We start from the raw sequence: 26,105 nt of genomic DNA, 5'->3' as shown, positions 1-26,105 counted from the left end.
TAAACTTCCCAGTGTGCTAATTGGTTTCCTGTTCCCTTTTGGCTGTAATTGTTCATCATCATGCTGCATGCTTTGCGTAGTGCTTTGGGGCTGCCAAAGAGCTTGGATTTCATGTCCTTGCTTTAACCCCTGGAGTCGTCAGGCATTCCTTTTTTCCGTAGCGAATGTCACCGCTTGATGTTGGACATGTGTTAACCATCACCAGCTTGGAACCCGTGATGTGACAACCGGCACATTCGTTGGCGGTTAGCTCTTAAATAATGAGCTTTATGACCAATCTAGCCTGACGCGCATAATTTTCGGAGAGTTTCACTGGGAGTGAAATGATATAAGCTGTCATCTCTGCCTGTCTCTAAACCCATGCTATTGCCACGGTGGGTTGATTGAGTTAACCTTTCACTGTGAAACCAGAGTCATTGTTTTTGGAGACCTGGTGTGTAAGCTTTAGTTAAAGAACAGAATGGGACAAGCCTGCTCTTTCTGGTTAGCATAAAATGAGCTTAGCCAAAAAGAAAGCCAGCTGCAGTAGTAGGATTTTGGATCAAAGAACACTAGAGCCTCAGCTGCCACCTTCCTTCCTCAATGACACATTTGCGAAGGAGAAACCTAACTTCAATATGTAAAGTTCCTCCAAAATGTCAGGTGGATGGTCAGTGAAAGTCATGCAAGCACAAGAATTGTCATTTTACTTCTGTCTGCAAAGATAGTTTTGCTACCTTGACCTCATACTCACAGAAGCACAATGATGTAATTGTACTCCGTTTTTATGGGTTTTATAGTGCAATTGATTACAGACTTGTTTGCAGACTTGATTACATAATGCAAGGCATTTGTCACTCTTGAGCAGACGTCTAAATGCTGAGCTATGACAGTAAACCCATTATCATCCAGCACTTTTGATCAGCACTTTAAACCTGTGTGCACACACTCATACTCCGCAAGCTTGTAATATACCTCACAATTTTCACGTAACGCCATCAGTGTATATAATGTTCTCCTAATTTTTCTGCAAATTTTGTCCTAATGGATTGTGTTGCCCCGCAGTATGCTGGCCGATAAGCTGAATATGACTCCCGAGGAGGCAGAAAGATGGATTGTCAACCTCATTCGTAATGCCAGGCTGGACGCCAAAATCGACTCCAAACTGGTGAGACTCTCTCATATTTTATTTCACTCTTGTTTCTCGGCCTCCCTCGTCAGATACAAACATTTGATAGATGCTGCGTGAGTGTACTTTAATTAGTCTGTCATTAGTCCTGAAGGAGGGTCATTCTTAATATGGGGACAAACACGCACCTTTACTTCTTAGTCATAGCAAAGATTAATATTTAAGATATATATATAGAGAGAGAGAGAGAGAGAGACTGGGTCATAACACCTTGACCAAGTAACGGGACTTCTGATCTCAGAAATGACAATGCATTCTGGAATGACCTAGAATTAGCTCCTGTGTGTTTGTGAGGAGGTTGAGAAAATGTATCTGTGACAGCAGAAAACGATTGGTGCTCTCAGAGTTTAGCTCTAATATTTTTTACCTCTCCTCTTTCCTTTGGCAGGGTCACGTGGTGATGGGCAACAATGCCGTATCACCATATCAGCAGGTGATCGAGAAAACCAAGAGCCTTTCGTTCCGCAGCCAAATGTTGGCCATGAACATAGAGAAGAAGCAGAGCCACGCAAACAGAAACGAGGTCAAAGCAGCAGAGCATCTCTCCTTCACTTCTTTTATCTGATCTCATCTCTGTTCATCTTGAGCCCTGTAGTTTACACACACAAATCTATGTGTAGAAGAATGTTGAGTGGCAATCAGCCCAGAACTGTCTTTACACGGCGTAAACCAGTAAGAGCAAGTTTAAGACTGAGTGCTTTCATCATGCTGTTTTTCTTCAAAGGCCTAATGACAAGGTAGCACAGCATAGCCATAAAGAAGAGGGTCTGAGTCCCCATGACTCAGTGCTGCAGAGTAAATAATGCATGCACACCATCGCACACACACACACTCCATGGAGTTCCCTGCATTTAGGAGTCACCACAGATGTTTTGCTTGGGGTCCAGTCGGTCGTTTGATCTTGGCCTTGCACACTGATTGGCCCACGACAAACGTGCCCTCACTTCGTTTGAAATAGATTGTTTCAAAATAACGGCCTTTAAATATCTCAGTCCCTCAAAGCACACCATTTAACTGACTCACTCACACAAACACGACAGTGGCAAAGACCATATAACACACTTGTGTTTTGATGTGTTTGGCCAGACGCAATTTAATTGAACATTTTCTCAGGGAAAATCCAACCGAATGGTGCCAACATGAACTCAATATTTTCGTGTTTTATACTATATCATATACAATATAATTAATACAGGAGGTTATTTATTTATTTTTTAAGCTTTTGTAGCTAAACGGGACTACAGAGGTTGTCAGGGAGAGTATAACGTAATCTTGAAAACTCATCTACTGACTAGCCCACTTTCACAGCCTCTTTTTGTATATAATCACACTCTTGTAAACTGTTCTAACTCAAACTTCCATGAAAAAAAAAAAAATATATATATATATATATATGTGTGTGTGTGTGTGTGTGTGTGTGTGTGTTTTAAGACTGAAAATGTTGATGGAAGCATGCGACCTTGGTGTAATAGCAAACGCAAAGGCATAGTTTGTGAAGATTCTCATAATAAGACTTATAAACCTTAGTTGTTTACAGAGTTTATTTTCTGCTATTATCCAAAAGCCAATGAAAAATCCAATTGGGTTTTTGTCGAGGGAGCCATGGTGATTGATGGAAGCTTGTTTCTGCCACTTTTTATCTCACAATTCTGAAAGTTTTAATGTATATAAATTCAGAATTGTAGGATGTTAACTTGCAACTGTGAATTTAAAGCCTGCAATTCTAAGAAAAGTCAAAACTGTGATGTATAAACTCACTATTGTGAAGAAAAAGAAAATTTTTTCTTTTTTGTGAGAGAAAACAATTCCAAGATGTAAACAGAACTGTGAGAAAGTAAACCAGAATTGCAAAGAAATAACATTTTTAACTTCTTATTTTTATAAAACTTATTACATGGGAGAAATGGGCTTCCATAGTAATACTAACTTCCAGATTGGCCAACAAAAATACATAATCACTGCAGCACTATAGCATGTTCATTCATATATGAACTCACCTGCGTTTGTGTTGGAAAAAAATTTTTTTTGGCTCTCTCTTCCTCTCTATTTAGACTCCAAACTGGGCGGCTCAGGATACTGGTTTTTATTGAGTGGACATTTGTGGGACCGTACACTTCCATCTAACCTTCCAGAATTCCCATACTGCGGCCGAACATCCTGTTCTCCCTCTTGTGTCCCCGAAAGAAGCGAGACAGAGGCCTTAATTTTACGCTTGGGTTCAATGCATCTGGTATTAAATAAAATAAAAAATAAAAAAATTACAAAACCGTCTTCACCTCATGCTTGTATTTTATTCTTGGACATTACGAATGGTGGTTGAGGGTTAAGTGGTTGTGATCTTTCGTGTAATAGATGAAGATTTAATGTGCTCTGAGTCACTGAGTGGGACGGGGGGGTTTGTGTCATTGCACATGTATGCGCTGTAATGATAAATGAGTGTTTAGTCTGTAGCATTTACAGCACTGTTATTTAGCGGCCCACTCCGCTGCGGCAAAGAGAGCACGGATAGGGGATCGTCCCAACCTTCGTTGTCATTTTCAATTTCGCTCGTCCTACTTTGTTTGCAGACGGGCACGTCAGATGCGTTAGACAATCAACATAATGCCTCTCCACCTTTCCCATCTCATCCCTTCTTCTGCATGTGACACCTACTGTCTGCTGCCGCTCCATGCGTTTTCTATTTCCATCCATCGCTCGCAGATGCTGCAGGCTAGGATTCGAAGCGTGTCTTAATGTCTGCTTTGGCCTCTCTATCAGCTGACATGTTTATGGGCCCTGTCTCTCTGGACGAGTGAAGAGGGGGCTTATAGCTGCCACAGCGCTCGGGCTCCCAGCCAGACATCTAAAACAACTGACGTCACCCTTACTTTCCCAGCGAGCGTGCGAGCGGGTGGGGAGGAAGGAGGGGGGTGGGCTAAAGTGATTGGTTTACCGGTCCTGTGCCATGACACATTACGAAAATAAAACCCTCCTAGCCCTTAATTATCACATTCACCTTAGGAGTGCTGTCTCAGATGTTGTTTTAGTAAGACATCCAGACCAACAGCAGACGTGTGGCTTAGAAGCTTTTCCACCACAATGTCTGTCACTTCACTTAAAGTAAATAAACAAACACCCAAACCAAAAGGTCAACGTAGGTTTTGGTTAAAAGGGCTACATAATTTTTCCCTTTTTCGCATTGTTCATTACTTTTCTCCTACATGAAAAGGTTAAGGCATTTGTTCAAAAACAGGCCACATATTTAAAATATACAACGTTTGTTCCCTAATAAATTTTTGTCTGGATTATTCTTGAATCCTGTTTTCCAAATTGCAAATGTATTTTTACAAGAGCAGGCCTATATTTAGAGCATGCAATATGAGATCATTACAGAGTCTTTTCCAATGCATAAGCTTTGAGTTGAGTTGAGATCACTTCAGGTGCTTCAGTTTTATATCTAGGTTCTACATATAGTATGCACTTAAATGTTTCTGCAGTAACTTAACTAAGACAGTCTTCAGCTACAAGCAACCTGATACAACTCTAGCGTAATGATGGTAGGTGAATAAATATATCTTTAATAACACTTTTTGCTGAGAAATGAACCTCCATTGTGTTTCACTGATAGAGACAAATAGCCGCCATATAGTTAACATTGACTTTGGGAGAATTTCACTTTGATCTGAACATCAAAGGGCTCTGGAGGAGAGAGTGTCATCACTTAGAAATTACAATTGCTTTTTTGTTCTTCTTTTCATTCTGGGGAGGGTAACGGGGGTTCGTGCAGACTTTATCAAACGTTTTTAAGGATGGCTGGACTTTTCTCTCGTGTATATGTGTGCATTACACCTGTTTGTTATAAATCAGTGTATCAGTACCTTCACACTTTGACCTCACCTGGAAGATTTCTAGATAATTTGAGCCAAAATATAACAGGAAGAAAAAGACATTTTAAGATAGAAGTCAAAAAATGTATATGTAAATAAAAGATTAAGTGCCACACCTAGTGGTCAAGCTGGGTAAAACATTTATTACATTTCAAAGCAATGTCTATTTTGGCATAGTAGCTTCCTTAACATTTTAAATGGTTTTAAAACTTAAAATAATATTATCTTAAGAGGAAGCTGTTATGTTTGACCTGAAAAGGGATATTAAGATGTATTAAAGCTAATGTACAAAAATAAATTGCAGTCTTTAGATTTTATGATTTCATAATATAAATAAACAGAAACTTTTACATTATAATACCCTCAGAGATCATTAGAGAACCCTTATTTTTCCTTCTCCCACTGTATGTATTAATTATTTTGAGTTTTCTGAATTCCTTTCTCTGATTTTTATCCCTGTTGATTAAACCAGGTGAATATACGATCAATCCATATTTCAAGCCAATGCACTAGGACCCTGGGGAAGCTCATATGTGGTATATAGATACAGTGGGAGAAATTCCATTTGTCATCTTCTAGAACTTAAACAAGGAGGGGGGAAACAACAGCCCTCTCTCTGGCCGAGGGGCTTCTTAAAGTGCTCCGAAAAGCCCCACAAGATCTTGGAGTCTCCACGTGACAGCAGCGCCTATATAGCATCAGCACCAGTAGAGTGATACTCCATCACCAGCCGAGCTCTGCAGCACATGCCACAGTTACACACACATCCTCATGCACCCCAAGGCTTTATTCTAGAGCTTTTGCAGACTATTGCATCCATGTGTTTTCTCGCTCTGACTACGGGACGAAGGGACTAAACTTTTCCTGCGAGAGGGATGCTGGATCTTCCGAGTTTAATTTGGCAGTCGGAAGGAACTTGATGTATAGGCAAAGTTTATCTCTTTTGGACTGGACTTAAGCAGGTATATTTCTTACGCTCACTGCATCTACTTTGAAGGGCATCCATCGCATCCCGTGCGCTTTTGGAGATTCGCTTGTTCAGTTCAACCGAAGTTGAATGAATTAGTTCGCTCGTTGATCCGTCAAGGTGTATTTTTTACTCAAAAACCTAGAGTTAAAAGCTTTTTCTCTCTTTTTTTTTTTTTTTTATAAAAAGTGCGTTTCGCTTTCGAAAATGACATTAACCGGTGGTGGAAAATGATGTTTTCTCTACATTACCTCGCTAATGTGTAACACAACTGAGTCCGGACTCCTCAACTCCCCGCTCCTCTGTGGAAAAATATACATATCGAAACCTCATATACGGACCTTGCAGGCTCGCGGCGAGTAACGTTACCTTTGACGCTTTCTACCGTGAGTCGGGACAATCTTACAGCCGCCCAGATGCAGTTTCGTCTGTTCTCATTCGCGCTGATCGTGTTGAACTGTGTGGACTACAGCCACTGTCAGACGCAGCAGTCTCACCGCTGGAGAAGAAACAAAAGAGGTGAGGGAACTGTGCATGTGGCTTTGATAGATGCTTTACAAATTCTCGAATTAGTCATTTAGCCGACGCTTCTACACAGAGAGACTTACGGTCCCTGTGTGACGGACTGTCCCACCTGGTGTTACGCTACTTCTCCTCACAAAAATTACCATGGAAACCGTGGCCACGCTTTCAGAATCTTTCTGTGATTTGATTTTTTTGATGGCTGCAGTGGCAAGTTCTCATAGTTAAAACTATCTAGTTGTAACTGTAATAGTTTGGCGAAAACTTTCGTTACCACAGTAATTTTGGTAGGATGAGGTTCGCTGTCATGCTCAAGGGTCCAGAGATGTTCATGAATAATTCACGTCTGAACGTACACCGTTTCGATTACTAGTCTTCCTCGGGGCACCGTGACTTCTCGAAGTTGTATACTTCCACACGTATGTTGCCAAATGTTTAAAATAAGTCAACTTTTTGTTAACATAAAAAATGACTTGTTTTAATAAGACTTGTTACTCATCCAGGTTTTGTTGTTTTTATTTATTTTTGGCATGCTGAAGTAATCCAATAGTGCGCTTTTTCCCTATACCTGGTGATTTTAGGAAGTTTACTTGAATTTAAAATATCAGGGGTTGTTGTATCTTTAAGAAGAGAAGTTTGCATTAGAATTGTGTTTCAGAATCTGTTCCTGTCACAAAATGCGCGTGCCATCATCCGTTAAGAATTTCATTTTAAAGTTTGGCTCCTAACCCTAGGGTTGTGGGTTCGAGTCTCGGGCGGGCAATACCACGACTTAGGTGCTGTTGAGCAAGGCACTAAACCCCGAACTGCTCCACGGGCACCGCAGCATAAATTGCTACCCGCTGCTCCCGGGTGTGTGTTCAGGTGTGTGTGTGTGTGCACGCACTTTGGATGGGTTAAATGCAGAGCACGAATTCTGATTATGGGTCACCATACTTGGCTGTATGTCACGTCACTTCACTTCACTAAAGCCTTGATTTTATAATGGCAAATCTCATTATGATTAGTATAGGTTGGTTATTGTCATTTGCATGTCTTGTTTTGGAGAGCTACAGTATGTACAGTATGAATAATCTTAATGAATCTGGAAAATTCATTCTCGAAGTAGGCTTCTGACTGTTGATCAGATTCTCACGGTGCGGCACTGTCTGTTGGCCATTTGATGAATACAGCTTCCCCTTCCCCTTTTCAAATGCAATGACCCTCCTTTTGCCCTAAGCCACTTTTAATTGATTAAGCTTTGAACAACCAGTGCAAGTGTAACAATCCACTCTTAAGAGCCGCAGGGATTTAACCCATCAGTTAATATGAGGGCTGCCTTGCTTAGCCAATGCATATGGACACAGGGGTCTGAAAGTCAAACATTTCAAACTTATCCATCCCTCCCCAATGCCTCAAAAGCCTTGAACATCAGTCATTCACTGTATGTGGCTGAACAACCGTCTCCTAATTGAAGTTGAACCCAAATAAAGACACTTGCTGTCATATGCGCACTTAATTCTGCAGATATGTAAATTGGGAGGCATTCATTGATTTAATCGCATCACATGCATGGCATACCAGGGGAAACCTCTGCTCCCATCTCCAAATAATCAGCCAGCCAGAGACTTGTTGGCAACTGGCACTCATGAGTTTTCAGCCCCACTGTTTTTCTACAAGATTAGAGATTTCAGATACTACGTAATATAATTTTCTTAATAGGATCAAACTTGTTTGCAGAGGTGGACTAGTTAAGCATTTTCAGGGGGATTGGAGGAGTTTAACAGGGAATATGGTGGCATAAGTGCATCTGGAGGTGAGCAGGATTCTTTATAGTGTATGTACGTATAAATGGTGACGCATTTGTAAAACATGCCTTGGAGGTGCAGTGAACTCAACTGGCTTGAGTTTGATCAAGTGGACAGAAATGTGCGTGCGTACGGGCTTGTTGCACAGAGTGACGTTTTGAAATGCTGCCAAGCTTTGGATTTTCTTCATTTCTATATTTATCATGCTTACTGAGGGTTGTATCGCTGTTCAATTGAGTTTTCCTGCCCTCAGCACACTTGAGACAGTCTTTTCTGCCATTCTCGTGTGCAATCTACAATCCCACAACACCCCAGAAGCATGGTCAATCTTCTTGAGCTGTCGTACAAGACTTTGTCTTAACCGCCCCACAACTGTATTTATTCTCATCAGATTCTTCATTAAAGGGGGGGTGAAATGCTCGTTTTCACTCAATATCCTGTTAATCTTGAGTACCTATAGAGTAGTACTGCATCCTTCATAACTCCAAAAAGTCTTTAGTTTTATTATATTCAACTAAAGAGAAAGATAGTCTGTACCGATTTTTCCCGGAAAAACACGACCGACTGGAGGCGTGACGTGTGGGCGGAGCTAAAGAATCACGAGCGCGAGTAGGCTTTTGCGTTGAGAGCGTTTGGAAGCTGTGACACAGATCCAGAGGCTGAAATTTAACAAGAACAGCATCAGCTACAACGTCTCTATGTGGTATTTACTAAAACTGTATATACTTGCTTAGCGGTTTTGGAAAAAGACTAAGTTCCACTTTGTCATCTTTTTTTTTTTTTTGTACATGTGGAAAGTGCAGTTTGATGACAACATCGCATGTAGTTTACTTGATGTGCTTACACGCCGATAGCTAAGCTAACAACACAGAGATATTTGAAGCAGTTTTACTCACCGCCTGTGGTTCCAACACACGATCGTGATCCTTTTTCGTTGGGATTGCATCATCCTTAAGAAATAAACGATACGCAAATCCGGCGTCAAACTGGGCCTTGTTTGTAAAACAAGCATCTTCGAAATGCAGGGGAACAAATACAAACACTTGCACAACTCCGTTGATACTCTGTAAAAATACTCCATCCACTGGTCCCTTAATGCTGTTTCTCTTTTGGTAATCTGTGCAGGGTTGTCTTGCCCTGGCAACCAAAAACACACTCCTTTTGTGACATTTCGCGACGCTCTCGCTCTGATCAGTGAATGTCTGTGCTCTCAGTGCTCTGCTATACGGGAGCGCGCGCTCTTCCGGCAGAAGTGCCCTCAGGACCCATATAAGGAAATTCCGCTCCATCTAACGTCACACAGAGCCATACTCGAAAAAAAACTTTCCAAAACTTGTGACAAACGTACAAATTAATTTTTGAAACTTTGTCCATGTTTAGCATGGGAATCCAACTCTTTAACAGTGTAAAAAACTCAGTATGCATGAAATAACATTTCACCCCCCCCCTTAAAGCTGAGCAGGAGTACATTACCTTTTCTTTTGTTTTTATTACTAATTGGTTAGATTTCCGCTGTTTTTATTCACATAGACTTCCTCAAATGAATATAACAAAACCAATAGCAAGAAATATAAAATTTGCACCTCTGACCCCACATTCATTGCTTTACGGATGCCAGCGAGTTTGCTATGATATCATTGCTTGGCCCTGGGGTAACACTTTTCATTTTTATTCTCTGGCTAATGATGCCACCTGCTGACTACATAAAAACTGTGGGCTCGCGTATGCCAGCACAGACCAGAGAGCAAATTCACACACAGTACTTGATGGTTTGACAAGCCTGAAGGGGTCTTAATGCTTTAGCCTCAGTGCTACTGCTTTAAAAACATTAAAAAGAAAATCCTTTTTTTTTTCTTTGTAAGAACATAGAATTTGGCCTTACTCATTGCATAAGCCATTTACTTGCACTTTAAGTGAAATTCTGCACCAGGGGAGGTTAAGAAGTGACTAGCTCTGATGAACGGTCCGATTAAGCTCACAGTAATGGAACTAATAGAAGTCTGTTTCCTGAGGAACACAGTCCTGGTAATCCATGGGAAAGTGGAGGAGAGGAAAGGCTTAGCTCCATCACTGAGCTCCTCAGCTCCCTCAAGGGATTAGGGGGAAGCACCTGTATTTTAACACTATCGAACAGTTATATCTTAATCTGCGGGCAGCAAACGGTGATCTGTCCCATTAAGCCTCAGAAGTAGTTTTGGATTGATAAATGTTTAATAAAGAAGTTTGAAATGCAAGTTTATGTGGCTCTCAGTTGGGAAAATCTAAAACTCTATGCAGTTCTTTCTTCTGTGGAGCACAAAGGGAGATATTTTGAACAATATCTTTCTCTTATTCTGACTTTTTCTGTAGGATAAAACGTCACAATGACTTTTTTTTAATCAAAATGGGCTTTCATGTATGACAGAATTGTAATTTTTTGGATAAACTATGTCTGTGCTGCATGACACTACCAGTGTGTACAGCTCAATGATCTGTGTATTTAGAGAATATATTTCAGAAAATCTGGCCTGTTTTTGAAACCGAAAGAGCAGACTAAGATGTAAAAGACCTCTTTGTTATGCAGTGATCAGGTCAATAAAATTTGTTCGGGAAGACATATAAAAAGAATCAGGACAAAAAGAACTGTTTAGAGCTAGACTGTACACTTTGTGCAAGTTTACCAAAAGTCCCAGGTTTATGGGTGTAAGTGTTACTGTTGGCTCTTTCTATGTTCGTGCCATTTAATGACTTGAAGTGTGTGACAGGATGGGTGACTGCTCCAGAGTCTCTTTATTAAAATAATAATAATCATAATAATAACATTCCACCACTCTTCTTTCGGAAAATGTGACATGTCTTTTCATTCTAATCCATAATGGAAGTGATCTTCTATGGAATTGACATACATCCAGCTTTCTCACCCAGCCGTTCTTTCTCCTGGCCAGGAGTGACTCTTTTATTCCGGCAGGTTAGACGGGGTTGGTGGTTGTGCTCACTGTGTCCCTCTCCTGTCGCATTGCAGCCTGATGTCAATCTGTGAAGTGACCGCCTTGGTGAATCTCTGAGAACTCAGTGTGCGTGAGAGAGAATATCCTTAGACAAAGAGTTTAAACTGAGGGAGGGATGGATGGCATATTTGAGGAGATCAGTTAGAGATGGTTTAATGAGAGCACCATCACCTGAGATGGATTAAATTTTCTGGTGTTCAGACGGAACAACTATTCGAGTTGTCCCTATTTCTTTTTTTTTTTTACTCAGTTTCCCTATTCAGCTATCCTGTACGCTCTTAAAAATAAAGTATACTTTTAAAAACATTTATATTGGCATTTATGGTTCCATGAAGAACTTTTAACATCCAGGGAACCTTTTCATTGCACTAAAGGTTCTTTATGGTGGAAAAAGGTTCTTAAGACCAATGATGTTCTTTATACTGAGAAAAAAAAAAAAAACTGAATTGTTTTTGGAATCGTTATTTTTAAGATCTGCACAATGTGGTGCTTGCGTAAATATAAGTGGGTTTTTTTGTGTGTTTTTTTTTTTTTTGTCTGATTGCATAGTATATGCTTTAAATTAATAAGCCATACGATTTAAGGTCATTCAGTTGCTTCCGTGTTAGTCCAAGCGCAGGGCTCCAGACTGTTGCCGAATATATATACTAGTGTCTTTGAATATTAAACTTCAAAATACTATTTAAATATTACTCCTGCAAATTCTACATCTCTGTGGGTGACAGCGCAGATGCGCGGCAGCTCAATGTTTTGTAGTCTCTGCCGTGTGTCACTATATGAGGACACAAACGCATAAACTGTCACTTCATGAGAATTTACTGTTTCATTTGAGAAAACTGTTCGGTTTAACGTGAATAAATTGACAATATATTAAGCCACTGTTGTAAACTACAGTAGATTTAGCTATGTCTCTTTGTAGTAATAATAATACGTCTCTATTAATAATAATAATTATGCCCAGACGGTTGCTTGTTTTTTACTTGTTCTGTTGTAAATTTTTTAAATTCCTAGAATTATTTGTTGCAGTTTTTTATAGAGTTATATTGTAAAACTAAAATACCTTTTTTAGTTTGCGGTGTTAAATTTTTGGCTGCATTTTAAGTTATTTTTCGCATGTCAGATAAAAAAAACACTGTAATAAATACAGTAGTTCACCATGTATTTGTTCATGTTTATTAAGGGATACGTCTGAAGCACGCCATAAAATAATTCTAGCAATTTACACAGGGCTAGTAGTATATACAGCTGTATATACAAATACACACCGAGGTATCGGATCAGTACTCTGTATCGGCCGATACCCTGAGCCCAGGTATCGGAATCGGTATCGGGAAGAGAAAAAGGGTTTTGGAACATCTCTAAAAATATTACATTCAAATTAACTGATAAAATAGGAAAGATTGTCTACTTGGCCTAATCCCTTGTCTTGTGTTGAATTTTCTTATTATTATTATAACGAATACCTGACTTTTGTAGAGTGTTCCGAATTACTTTCCATTTGGAGGTTATGTTTCAGTTAGAATGCTGTTCCAGAAGGTGACTGCCTATGTAGATAGTAGCCCCCAACTACCCCCCCCCCACACCCCAGACAGGGTAATGGGGTGTCAGTTGAGTGTGCTGGACATTTTGAAGAATTTAATTGGTGGTTCAAAGTGCTTTGGAAGGTTTGGAGAAATCGACCTGCCTTGAGAAGGCTCTCTGTGTTCCCAGGCCTTGCCAGGTTTCATTCTGTACCCCATTTATGTTCATCCTTTGCGAGAATGTCGTCCGTGTCTGCAGGCCTCCTAGACCGAATCGATCGGCGAGTCCTTGTTGTAACCTGAGCTCTAGAGGCTTCCTCGGACAGAAACACACATACATATGCAAGCATTTGAGGTCTGTCTCTGGCTCTGATGGATATTTACATCCAAGCCTACACAAATCGCTGAAACAACAACAAGGGGGAGCAATGGGCTGTCGTTTCCCCCTCCCTGTCCCTCTAACACCCGACAGATGGGCTTGATAGGACTTCTAATTACCCATCCACACCACATCAAACCAGCCATCCACACGCCTTGCTTTCAGTATTGTGCGGAAGTGAGCCGGTCAGGGGCAATAAAGCTACACCACTCGCTTGTAATTTGTCCGTGGATTGAGCTTGGGTCTCATCCCCTTTGCCCTGTCATTGTACCCGTCTTCATTGTGGGTCTGGGTCGAGGACGTCTGGGCTTTCTAAGAACTTGGAAAGGAGGTAGAGACACCCTGCCTGCCTGCCTGTGGAACCCAGAAGCCCTGGTGTGGTTTTAATCAAGGCCAGGCATGGTAGTCATTACAGTGCCCTGGCGCTAAGCTCATTCTTTCTTTGTCTCCCTCTCTCCCTTTGTTTCTGTGAGGATTCAACATGGGACTCAGATGTGAAAAAGGTCCTCAAAGGTCACTAGCTGTTGATGAAAAAGTGAATGTCAGTGGTTTGTGAGCAGTAGCCAACATGTATCTGTAATCAACGTATCTGTTCGGAGTCATGAGTCTTACGAGATGCCAGCTTAATGCAACAGAACTAAACAAAGAGGACTTCAAAACATTCTGTTCTCTATTATATAATAAGCTGTGTGCTTTTTGCAATGGGAAATGGAAAATTAATGGGCGATTTCGTGTCAATCTTGAGAATTTGTTATGGCTAGGAGTATAAAATGCTCAATTAACTTCATTACTATCATGCCGTCACTAACATGGTTTATAAGTTCCCTCTAACAGACTGGGGTATTTGTTCTCCAAAGAGAAAAATAACATTTTACTATTATATAAAAGAGAGACAGTGATGTATATTAGTAATATACATTATATTAGTAATGTATATTACAAGTTTTACAGTTATGTAGTCATTATAAAAAAAAAATATTTGATTGCAGAATGACCATTTAGAATCAAGTTTCCCAATGAGCTGTGTGATAACAGGAAGTTTCAGTCTAGTATACTGCAGCAGTTATTGTAGTCTGTTTGTGTGTTGTCTTTGTTGACACTTGTGTGTGTGCATGCATATTATATAGTATGGCATTGTGCCAATTAAATAGGAAACAACTGAGGAGAAAAGCCTCTTTTTGTGCTTTGTAATCTGTTGCGCATAATTTGGGGGAATTCACAAGCTCGAGTTATGATTTTAATGTGCATGTGGCCTTAAAAAGCATTCTTCAGACTCTTCAGTTTCAGGACACGGAGGACTTCAGTTGTGGTGAGTTTATGTATTGTGCGACTTCAGTATATTTCTATTTTTGTCCCTTTATTTCCATTTGTCTTTAACTGCTGACTGAGATATTTAGAAGGAGTCAAGGCAGTGGCGGGGGAGAATGTTAAAGAAAGGTTTGGGAGGAGTGGAAAGAGAAAATATCCCTGTACATTTCACAAATTCCTCCTTTTTTCACCCTCTCAGTTATCCACTTGTATTACATCTTGGCTGACTTCAGCTTTGTATTATTTTATCTGAACCAGAGCCAGACCTCAGAAGCACACCGTCTTCTCTTGTGTAAACAGCTGTCACGGAGAGGGACGGTACATTGAAGGTATCTGCAGGCAGAGGTCACATGTAGTTGTCATGTTCATGTGATAATAATGGCTTTGGTGGTGACAAAGTAGTAATAGATACTAATACTTTGTTACTGTAATGAATTAACATGCATAAAAGCCATGGTGTCGTCATGATTTGCATAACTTATTCATTCATTTAATTTTACTGTTTAGGATTTCTTTACAAACAAAGAACTTTATGCAAATTAATTATATATTCTAACAAGCATGTATAGTTCATTTGTGTATTTGCTTAATTTTATGTGAAAATATTGATTGCCATTAAAAAGTTTGGGTTCATTATTATTTTAAGTCTCTTAGAGTATCTGCTTACAAGGGCTAACGTTATCTGAACAAAAATGCAGTGAAAACAGTAATATTTTGAAATATTATTACAATTTAAAACAAATGTTTTCTATTTGAGTATTTTTAAAATATAATGTCTGCCTGTGATGAAAAAGCTGAATTTTCAGCAGCCATAACTCCGGTCTTCAGCATCACATGATTATTCAAAAATCATTTCAATATGCTGATTATTATCAGTGTTGAAAACCATTATGCTGCTTAATGTATTCATGAAAACCATGATCCATATTTATTGTAGGATTTTTATTTTCGTTTTGAAAAAAATAGTGTACGTGTAAAAAGTAGAAATGAACAGTCTATTTGAAACAGGAAATTTTGTAACATTATAAAAGTTTTTTCACAAGTGAAAGTAGCATACATTTGATAAATTTACTGTCTCCTTTCTGACTAAAAGTACAGTTTTTTAATGTTAAATAATATACTTTGTATAGGATGTGTTCATTCATTAAAGCAGTTAAATAATATAAGTTGTATAACTGATTAAACTTTTACAATGATGCACTATAATTTTGTCAGCAAACATTTTTTTTAGCAGGGATTTCATTGTCGAGATTAACACAAGTCTCAAAGGCAAAAGAGGAAAGTTGCATGATGTGGCAAATGTGTTTATGGGAGTACGGGGCCACACAGGGGCCGTATCTGATATGTATCTGGCTGCCAGACAGGTCTGTTTTGGTAAGAGCAAGAAGAGGTTGAAGTTGAGTGATTATCACTGAGCTCTTTAGTGTATGCTCTGCCCTGGGGAGCAGATGAGACGAGCGGCCATTTAAATAAAACCCTGCCACAGTGTTCATTTGTATCTGGAAGTGGTCTGGCATGTCCTCGCTTGCCAGGTTTTCACAGGGATTTGACAAATTTGTAACAATACACGCAGATTTTATACATTTGTGCCACCCATGTGTGCAGGAAACCGCAACCGTAGAACCTTTTTTTGTTATTTTAAAGCTTATGCTGATCGTAAGCACGGCGTTTTTGAAGTCGATGGCATGGGTGTTGCGTGGTATCCTGTTGAATTTTTACTTAATTAACTCAATATAAGTTTGTAGAAGGTCTTCTGAAGCTATTTATGGGGTAGAAATCTCAGTCTTGGGCATCAGGCTTTGAAGTCCCCACTCAGTGGTTGGGACCATATGAGGTTCCTCTGCATGTTTCTGCCTACCATACCCATTGTACTCTCCACATTTGACCCTACGGATCACTTCTGATCTGGCCTGGTATGAGAGTGGAGAAGAGGTCTCGTTAAAGGGTTAATGAGGTCATACCTTGTAATTTTCCCCAGCATAGCACAGAGTCAGGTGTGAAAGCAAACAGTTATGTTTTAGAGGGATGTCTGCGGGATTTTGTTAGTATATGTATGTGTGGGTGAGTTTTATGTGCTTTCATAGTTCTAAGAGGTGTTTGTTAAGGCGAGCATCACAGTTACTAATGCTCATACTGAAGATTTGAACAACTCCTTAACTATATCATGTAATTCTGTGTGGCTTAAGAAAGAGGTGTGCTACTACTTTTCTAAGCGATTCAACTATATTTTTTGCCGATTGATGATAAAAAAAATAAAATAAAATAAAAAACAGAACTGAGGCATATCTACATGAATCTCATTTAGACTGGTGAGTAGCAACCTCATAGCGACACATGAATCTCCTTGTCCAGGTTTGGGGAACCGTGGGAATCCTGGTTCTTGTAGTTGTTTTGTCCCCTTGGAAGTTTTCTAAGGCCCCCTAATGGCCCCTCGCCCCTTATTTGAGAACCACTGCCTAGGTGAGGATTAGGGCCTTTCACACTGCAGGAAGCTTTTCATAGTACCAGAACTGATTGTGGAACTACCCACTTTTGGGCTTTTTTTTTTTTTTACAGTATGCCATGTAACATACTGTAAACATTGTGACAACTTATTTTGCAAGCATGATGAACAGCGACAAATATACAGACGCTTGAAGTGCAGGCACTTGTAGCAAATGTGGCACTGCCAGTTGTCGTTAGAGATTCTTAATCATCCTTTCCGTTCCTTCTGTTCAATCTCGAGACACAACAAAAACAGCTCCGATCACAGCGTCCTCCATCCTCCTGCTGTTAATGTTGTTCTTCTTTGTTTATGTTGTTAAACATCGCGCACAAACGAAATCGTTGTCGACCGGCTTACATCACATCGGTGTGAATGCAACCCCTTTAAATGGTACTGGGAAATATTCATGCAAAATCGTCACAGTACTTTAGTACTATACATTTAGTTCTGGAACTAAAGCGGTGCAAAAGGCCCTATTTTTTCTGTAGTTCTGCTTCCATTGTCAGCAGTGGCAAAATGCATCATGGGCAATACCTTCGATCTTAAAGGCATAGTTCACCCAAAAATTTAATTTCTGTCATTTACCCTCATGTTCTTCTAAACCTTGTTTGGCTTTCCTGTACACTTTCTTTTATCAAATGCTAAAGGAAATTTAGAAAAAGAGGGTCTTGTTAGGTCCACTAATGCTCAATGGTGTGAAAAAATCCCTGTCTCTCTGATCTTTGGCCATGATGGTCTTTCTCCATGCAGGGAACCCACTGCTAACTTCTTACCGTGTGTGTGGAACAGCATGTGTGACTGAATTGCGGGATTCAGACCCCATTGTGCCACAGGTGTGAAAATTAGGTGTGAGGTTTATGTGTGATAAATTACCAACAGGTGTGCTAATTTTAGCTGTTCCACTTCCCACCCTTTCCACCACCGCCCTCCTGTCTTCGCTTCTCTACCACTTTCTTTACACTGCTGTTTTAAAGTTTAAACACAGTTTAATGCAAGTTAAATTATTTTAAGAAATATGAATATAATAATTAAATAACGCAAATTCAGTTCTTATTCAAGATTTGTTTTGTTTAATGAAGTCTTAATAGACCATTTTAGTGTAAAGTTTAGTGTATTTACCTTTTTTTATACAAAAAAATAATACCAAAATACTTTTTTTTTGTTTACTTTATATCTTTCTCCCCTCTTCTCTACAGAACTGAGAACGTAACAGATCATCTCACTCTGAGAAGAATTCATGTGGAAATAGTGTGTTTTATAACCTACTTTTTCAATATGTTATCTTATTATTATATCCTATGTTTTATTTAATTGTATCATATTTTTTTTTATTCAATTTCTTTAAACTCTTTTTCTCATGTATCATCATAGAACCAAAAACCATATGTTTTACGAACCCCAAACTTTAAAGACTTTTAATCAAGTAAATACGTTTACAAATGTTTCATCAATAATTCATCAGTTCAGATCTAGAGACAGATTTTTAATTATTGTCTACCTTAACTGTATTTCCTATTAATTACTACTTGAATTAGTATGAAGACAACAATTATCAGTCCGTGTTTGTGCCCTACAAGCTCTCTGCGGACTAAAAACTCATGCCAGGGTATTAGCATATACGTCAGCAGGTTTGCCCTCAGGTCGTCTGAATGTCTTTTTGTCCTGTGCCAACTGAAAACAAACACAAGTACCAGGTGCCCGAGCTTACAAGGTATGTTTGGATATCAAGTCCACCGATTCAATCACGGTGATCCAATCAACAAATCTATCGCTGCTTGCCATGTCTCCTGGGCCTGTATCACAAGAACACTCTCACTAAGCTAATAAGCCAGTGCAGTGAAACAAATGTGTTTGCTCAGACACATGGTGCAGAATCATTATAAGTAATGAGATTGCCCTAAATTGTAAACATATGCATACAGTACAATCTGTTAAAGTAAACTGGAGTTGGGTGGAGGGTGGGGGGATATGGATGCCTAAATCCTGACTATTTCCAGCTGCAAAGTAGTCAGAGGTAAAGTCCAGCATATTTTCTGCTAAATTGGAGGAGAACTGTGCCTGTAGAGCAAAACGCACCCTTGCCATATACCACCATTCTGGCTCTGATGTATTAATCTTCAGCAAAGTCTGATTTCCATACCCATGACCATGACAAATAAAGTCAGATGCAACAAATGCGGGCGGATTGATGCAGTTTTCCATGTACTGTCTTCAACCATGTGGAACAATGTGGGGGCTGGCTCACTTTTAGTGGATGAACTGAAAGTTTTATTGCACACTCCCAGTTTCTTTTCCATTATAAGAGACAAGAGTTTCTGATTCTAAATGGATGGTTCACCCAAAAATACTTACCCTCATGTTGTTCTAAAGCCATATGACATTCTTCCTTCCACAAGTGGAGATTATTATTGAATAGTGAATAGTGACTGAGGCTGTCATGCAGCCTAACATCTCTTTTTGTGTTCCACTGAAGAAAGAAAGTTAGAAAGGGTTGGAATGACACGAGGGTGAGTAAATAATGGCAGAATTTCAAAAACGAGCCAGGCGATGAAGACTGTTACTGATTTTCTCTTCATTCTCAGTAACATGAAGCTTGTTACTCATTAACAACTTAGAAAATGTAGAACTTTGGATAACACTTTAGATTAGGGTACACTATTCACTAACTAGTTGCTTATTATCATGCATATTACTAGTATGGCTGCGTATTAGTACTTATAAAGCATGTATTAATGCCTTATTCAGCATGACCATAATATTCTAGATGTAATTCTGTGGTTTGATAGATCAGTGTAGTGGATTCTGTAGGGTGATTTAAAGCAGTTAATTTATTGTTAATTAAAACTATTATTTATTTTATTTTTTTGTATTAATTGCAATAAAACTGAATATATATATATATATATATATATATATATATATATATATATATATATATATATATATATATATATATATATATATATATATTCTATCAGAAAACTATAAGAAAACTAAAAAAATAAATAAAGTTAATTTAAAATTTCAATAATTAATATAATGATATATAAATAATACTAAAATAACAATGGTTGAAGTGTAGAACATAAAAAAAGAAAAGAAAATGCTATCCCATGTATTGCATGTGTTAAAAAAAAACTATAAGCAAGTGATTCATTCCTCTTTTTTGTTTGAGTGGTCCGACAGCTTACACTTAGTTTTACAATTTCAGTTATTGCTTTCAACTTTAAATTACAGTTCTAACTTAAAGATAATACTTCAAAATATTTACTGTACATTGTGAAAATATCATGTAAATCATCTGTAAAACTGTTTTATGTGCAACATTAGAGAAGAATCAGACTGCAAACGATCCCGCTTGTGCTTTATTTAATATTAGTAGCATTTTGGCTTATGTTGAGAGATGCAGAGAATGATTTGTCTTTCAGACAACTCTCACTTATTCAGCAGTAAACAGTAAATTAGCCTCAGCGTTCGACATACTATGCTTCTTCACAGTTTCCTCCTCCTCTTCTAGAGTTACTTGTATCTTAACTTTTTACAGCTTTGAATCATGACATATCATTATCATATGACATATGATATCATTAAGATTGTAGGCACAGGGATGATGGCATTGCATGATGTCATAGGTATTTGTGAGTGTGAGAAAGAGAGATCACTGGAGGTTGTTGGCAGTGTTGTGAGTGTTTGTTTGAGGTGGGGGTTTGCCATCGCCATGTTTTTTCTGTTGGATTTCACTCACTCTGTAATTACTGTTGATGAGAATTCAAAACAACGCCAGCCAAAGCAAAATGAAGGCAACACACTCCATATGTTGTGTTATGAGTTTTGTGATTCGCATGAATGAAGGACCAAGAATTTAGCATTTACCTGAATGAACCACAGTCTCCCTACAGAAACTGGGCACAGTGAAACTAGCGCAGAATATTGTTGGCTAGATCTTTCATTTCTTTTTAAGTTACTTTTAATTGCTGGAATGTCTGCAGATGAATATTTTCGAGCAGATGGATGACTTGTCATTTGATGTTCCTGAGAGACGATGTCAACAGGAATGTGCTGATTACAGATGGAAGTAGGAAAGTAAGTGCCCAGAAACCTTTTGAACTATTGAGAGAATGAGGGAAAGAAATGAAAAGACAGCTAAAAACAAAATAACACCTTTAAAAATGTATCAACACTTCCTTTTGCTCCCCAAACAAATCAAGACATTCACCTCTAATATGTTTGTTCTGGTGCTTTTGCGTTCCCTCTTATTGCCTCATTCTTGGCCGACAGAAATGGTGGAGACAGTATGACCGAACAGTTTGCTCTTTTTACCCAACACAATGTTACACTCTAGACAATTTTGAGAAATTGTCTTCTGGGCAGGCTGCAATGAGTCGTTGTGATGTCTTTCAGGGGCGGGTCTACGTGGTGGCCAGGGGGGGCACCGGCCCCCCCAGAAATTCGATTGGCCACCCCAGGTGCCCCCCCTATAAGATGTCTTGTGATTGGTTCATTTTATGGCCAATCATTTTATAGACTCTACTGAAGTTCGCGATTCAAAGAAGTGCAGCCGCAGCGTCGGTCGTCAGAGAAACAACCGCTTGTCGCGGACTTGGACTTTTACTTTATCAAGTGTGGGAAGTCAAGACACCAGTGATGAGAAGTTCTGATCATTTTACCGACTCGAACTTTTGAGTCGCGTTCAGCAAAATGAACGAATCTTTTTCCGATTCATTTCGTTCATTTTACCAAAATGTAGTTACGTGTTACTTCCCCAACACATCTAGTACTTACGCAAACGTTGATCACACTACAAACAATTCAAAAATAAAATGCTATAAAGATACAGAAAAGATTAATGAATTCTTTACCTGGGTCTTCAGTCTGTGACTAACTCACCTCTTGTCTGACAAGTCTTCGGGTTCAAATCATTCCTTAATCACATGACAGCCACATACGCTATTTCTGACATTTCTGTCACTGTGTTTTTGTAACTGTTTCTTGAGGATCTGTGGTGTGTTATTATTGTATAAATAAATAAAACCTTGTTATAAATAAAATATTGAATAATTTGTCTTTTTGACTGTCTATCAGTAAATAAATACTAGGCTATATAATAATCCAAGTATTTATAGCCTAGTTAAATTTTTTATCCAATTCTGAGTTTGCTGGTATAATAATTGCTTAAATTGGTCTTATATATGTATAAGATGCTTGCTAAAAAAGGACATAATGACATAAATTAAAAGCAAATAACATTTTGAATCCTAAACAAGTAACACTACAGTTCTATAGTCTAATCTGAAGGGTGAACTCAAAAGACATAAATCATACAACAAGGTAATTTTTGGAGATTACAATCCACTGTAAAAAAAAAAAAAAAAAAATTTCAAAGTGATGTCGCCGTCATAGAGACGACTCGTTCTTCCCTAGTCACATTAAAGATTCGAATCGTTCAAGAACGACACATCACAAAACACCGAACAAAGAGCTGGTAGGTAACCTTTATGTATGGTTTAATATGTTTGTAAGGTTTTCTCAGATCAATATTTTTACACCGTCAGGCTCTGCTCGCGTTGGTCGTGGTTGATTTCAATCGAATGTTCAGTCAAAGTTTAATAAAACACAATAAAAGTAAAATACGCTGCGGGCGCTTTCAAACAATTAACAGTCATGGTGATTTGCATATTTTGTATCAGTTTATTTTGTGACAGTGACCAAATAGCAAGATTGCACCGAATGACAATATGCACAGAATGTTCCATAATAATAATTGTATGGTGACACGTTACTTGTTAATGCATGAGAGTAAGTCAGTTAGATAGTCAGTTAAATTGTCAGGCCTAACTTAGTCATTTACACGTGAAATGACATGGATGCATTCTGTGCATTTCATTCACAATTAGATTTTATTTTTTTTATTTTTTTGAGATTGAGAATAACAGACACACATAAGTGTTTCTTTTGAAGGCAAGGAAGAGAGCAGTGCCAAGCCATGAAGTAAAGATATAGGGAGTTTCTTTCAAAAAAAAAAAGTTTTTTTTTAGTTTTTTTTTTTTTTGGTCACTGGCGGCCACCCCATTCGGAGGTAGTGCCCCAGCATGGCCCCCCCCACTGAAAATGCTCTAGACACGCCCCTGATGTCTTTAGCAAAGATGTTCAAAGAGGACAAAGCCTTTGTAAATACAGTTGTTTAGGTTGTAGGTGGATTGTTTAATGCATGATGAAAGATGGCACTTGGCATACAAATTTTTATTTTGTGAAACATTTGTCCTGTGCTTTCAGTGTAAACTTTTTTACTTTGTTATGGGGAAAGGGCAGGTTAAAGAATCCACAGGTGGTCGGGTCAACATGCATTTGCAACCTATTTTACTATTGAATATGTGTGTAAAGCTGCATAATTACATTGATTATGAAATGTAATAATTCTTTATAATATATACTATGTTACAGAGGCCATCTCAGATTACCCACATGCACTTGCAAGGAGAGGCTGACAAATGCATTATTTTCCCCTTACATTAAAAGTAAGTGAGGGCCAATGTTGTGAAAGAAAGCATATAGAATTTCATTTTTAAGTGAAGTATTCCTTTATCAAATTTGTTTGTGTTAGATATTATACTTTTGTTTTTATTGGATCAATAATAATTGTACAGATATTGAAATTTGGATAAGAAATTGAGACTGTGAGTATAAAGCCTGATGTATTATTTTGTTCTCAGTTCAGGGGTGGATTTGTGACGTTAAAACAAGAAATGTGCTCTTTTTTGTGTCAACAAGAAATAATTCTTCCTTAGTTCCATAATACACACTCGCCAGAATAAGTTACACTTCAGCAGGATAACATGACAGACTTATGGTAAAGTTTAAAGCTCATGCTGGTATGATTCTTGGAACAAAAAACACTCTTAGCAGCCAAATTAGGCTTATCCACTGTAATTTACATAGAACTGTAAATTCTGCCAGACCGACACACTTAGGTAATTAGCATTCTAGAATGACTTAAAAACATTGACGGAGATGTTGTTTGCATGTATGAAAGCCACTTGGATCATTCGGGTTTTGTCTGTTTTTTTTTTTTTTTTTAGTTAATTAAACAACTAGGGCAAATTGCTGCACAAAAAAAGATGAATAAATGCCTATACATAAAATATAAATTGAGTTGAATGCAGAAAATGAATAGAGTCCCATAGGGCGCTTTTTCTTGGATCTCAGTGTCTCTTGAAGACCCAATTTGACAGTGATAATGGAAAGCCATCATATTTTCTGGTTCGGGGCTTGAATGTGATCCCCTCTATGAATTGATGAAAATACGATGCGGAATGAAAGACTCCAGTCATAGCTTCAGGTATAAATCAGCTGGCAGTGAAAAGATTTCTTTCAAATGTGGAAGCACTAGGCCCTTAAGGGTGGCTCTTGGACATCCTTGCCCTAGACGCACCAGATCCCAGCCTCCTTTTTGACATGCCTGTGGTCAGAGCTGGGAAAGCCGTCCTCAGACATGCTGCTGATCCAAAAAATCTTGAAAGAGACGTCTTATGTCTCTTACTGTTTTCATTTATAATTACTAGGCCAGTGGTAGCACAATCCCATTAAGGTCTGAATGGCATGCCATAACACTGATAACGAATAAATGCGAGGTGATGAGGTAAATGGCATGACCATGCTAGGCGATCACTGCGCTGATATGCGATCATTCAAGGTCGATAGTGTTGTTCAAGCTCATGTTGACAGCAGCAGTTAAATAAATCATTTATCTGCCGCAAGGCTTTGCTGAAACTGTTCTGCCTCTGACAGTGAGATGAATGAAATAACACCCCTATGATTAAGAAACAGGGGAAACGGTTTGCGATATTGCCATACCACCTTCAATTAGGGAAATTCAATAAGGGAAATGTTCTCATAGTTCTCAGCTCTTTAAAGTTCCAACCTCATGCCAGTCCTTGTTTTCTGCCCGTTCTCTGCACTACGATCACAATCAGGTCTGAAGTGTGGGCTGAGTCTAAGAGATTTTTACCAATTTATGGTGGATGTCAAGTTTCTTTAAACATGCTCAAACTATATAACATATGCCTTTATGTGTGGTTTGGATCCAGATAATTTCCTTATTATAAAAACAGTGATGTCACGTGGCATGAAACACACTACACAATAAAGTTGCCTATATTTTAATGCCATAAAAAAAAATATTTAAAATCTTTTCTCTTGACCTAGACATGCTAATCAGCTCTAGGGCTTTTTATTGTAGACTGCTTGATTGGCCACGCTGCATTTTTACAATGTAAATTTGATTGTGTGTATTGCATATAATATTGATTGTGTGGCATATAGAGTACAGTAAACGTTGTCTGATGATTACAAATGCATTCTTATAATTTTACATCACAGATATGTCAAAGAACATAACTCCACAACAACAGATAAAAAAGTAATTGTTGTATATGGTATATTACTATAAATTACTATATGTCTGTTATCACATATTTGGGGCTCTGATCCAAAGCAGTCAATCATTTTTGAGTAATATTTTCAGTCCTTTCTCAAATATGAAAACTGTAAATGGTACATTAGCATTAAAGAGGTTGTGTCTTATTTCACCCGCTAGTATATCATTAATACAGTTTTGAGCACTAGGAAGGACCTTGTTCAACTGAACACTGGCATGAACTTGACAATGTTTGCAGTGAATATAGTGAGCTTACTGATTCTAAGGTGCATTCTGGGAATTTCTAGCGAGCAAACGGGGCTTTGACAAGCACTTGCTCATCTAAGAAGCAGATTGAGACTCAGCCTAATGATGAAGGTTTGAGAATAGTAAGAATTATTTCAAATAGCAAACCTACACTCCTACTGAATGGGTTGTCCATCTTTCTCAAAGCTTTCTCATGTATAATTTTATGGAAAATGTTTTTGAATGTCGCCTATTATTTAACACGAAAGAACAAAGTTTGTATAAGCCATACAGAAGCTATTTCAATGTTGCTTTAAATCTCAATTATTTATTCAGACTGGAGAAAAGACGAGGGGAAAAAAGGGAATGGGGAAAAAGGTCAGCAAAGTGCATGATATTTTATAAAGCATTGTGGTGGGTCATCCAGTTCGGACTGTTACACTATCTCGGTTTGTGA

The 26,105-nt window shown here is 38.5% G+C and overlaps 2 protein-coding genes and 1 long non-coding RNA gene across 3 annotated transcripts in view; 2 read left to right on the top strand and 1 right to left on the bottom strand.

Moving 5' to 3' along the window:
* Positions 1–3,443, top strand: part of eif3ea (eukaryotic translation initiation factor 3, subunit E, a) — a 41,285-nt gene extending 37,842 nt beyond the window's left edge. The window contains exons 11-13 of the mRNA XM_026227547.1: positions 1,045–1,147; positions 1,557–1,691; positions 3,220–3,443. Coding sequence (XP_026083332.1) covers positions 1,045–1,147; positions 1,557–1,691; positions 3,220–3,258 — 277 coding nt within the window. The 3' untranslated portion in view covers positions 3,259–3,443. The remainder of the gene's footprint in view (positions 1–1,044; positions 1,148–1,556; positions 1,692–3,219) is intronic.
* Positions 3,444–6,251: 2,808 nt separating this feature from the next.
* Positions 6,252–6,900, bottom strand: LOC113059212 (uncharacterized). The gene is made up of 3 exons (XR_003278070.1): positions 6,610–6,900; positions 6,371–6,500; positions 6,252–6,303 (listed from the first exon to the last, which is right to left on the bottom strand). It is a non-coding gene; the product is annotated as an uncharacterized LOC113059212 (long non-coding RNA).
* LOC113059211 (R-spondin-2-like) overlaps positions 6,301–26,105 on the top strand; it is a 50,631-nt gene continuing 30,826 nt past the window's right edge. The window contains exon 1 of the mRNA XM_026227546.1: positions 6,301–6,520. Within this exon, the coding sequence (XP_026083331.1) occupies positions 6,418–6,520 (103 nt within the window). The 5' untranslated portion in view covers positions 6,301–6,417. The remainder of the gene's footprint in view (positions 6,521–26,105) is intronic.

The sequence above is a fragment of the Carassius auratus genome, chromosome 41 (assembly GCF_003368295.1).
Source record: "Carassius auratus strain Wakin chromosome 41, ASM336829v1, whole genome shotgun sequence".
NCBI classification, from domain to species: Eukaryota; Metazoa; Chordata; class Actinopteri; order Cypriniformes; family Cyprinidae; genus Carassius; species Carassius auratus.
The sequence above is the reverse complement of the archived record's forward strand: the minus strand, read 5'-3'. Positions and strand labels throughout refer to the sequence as shown.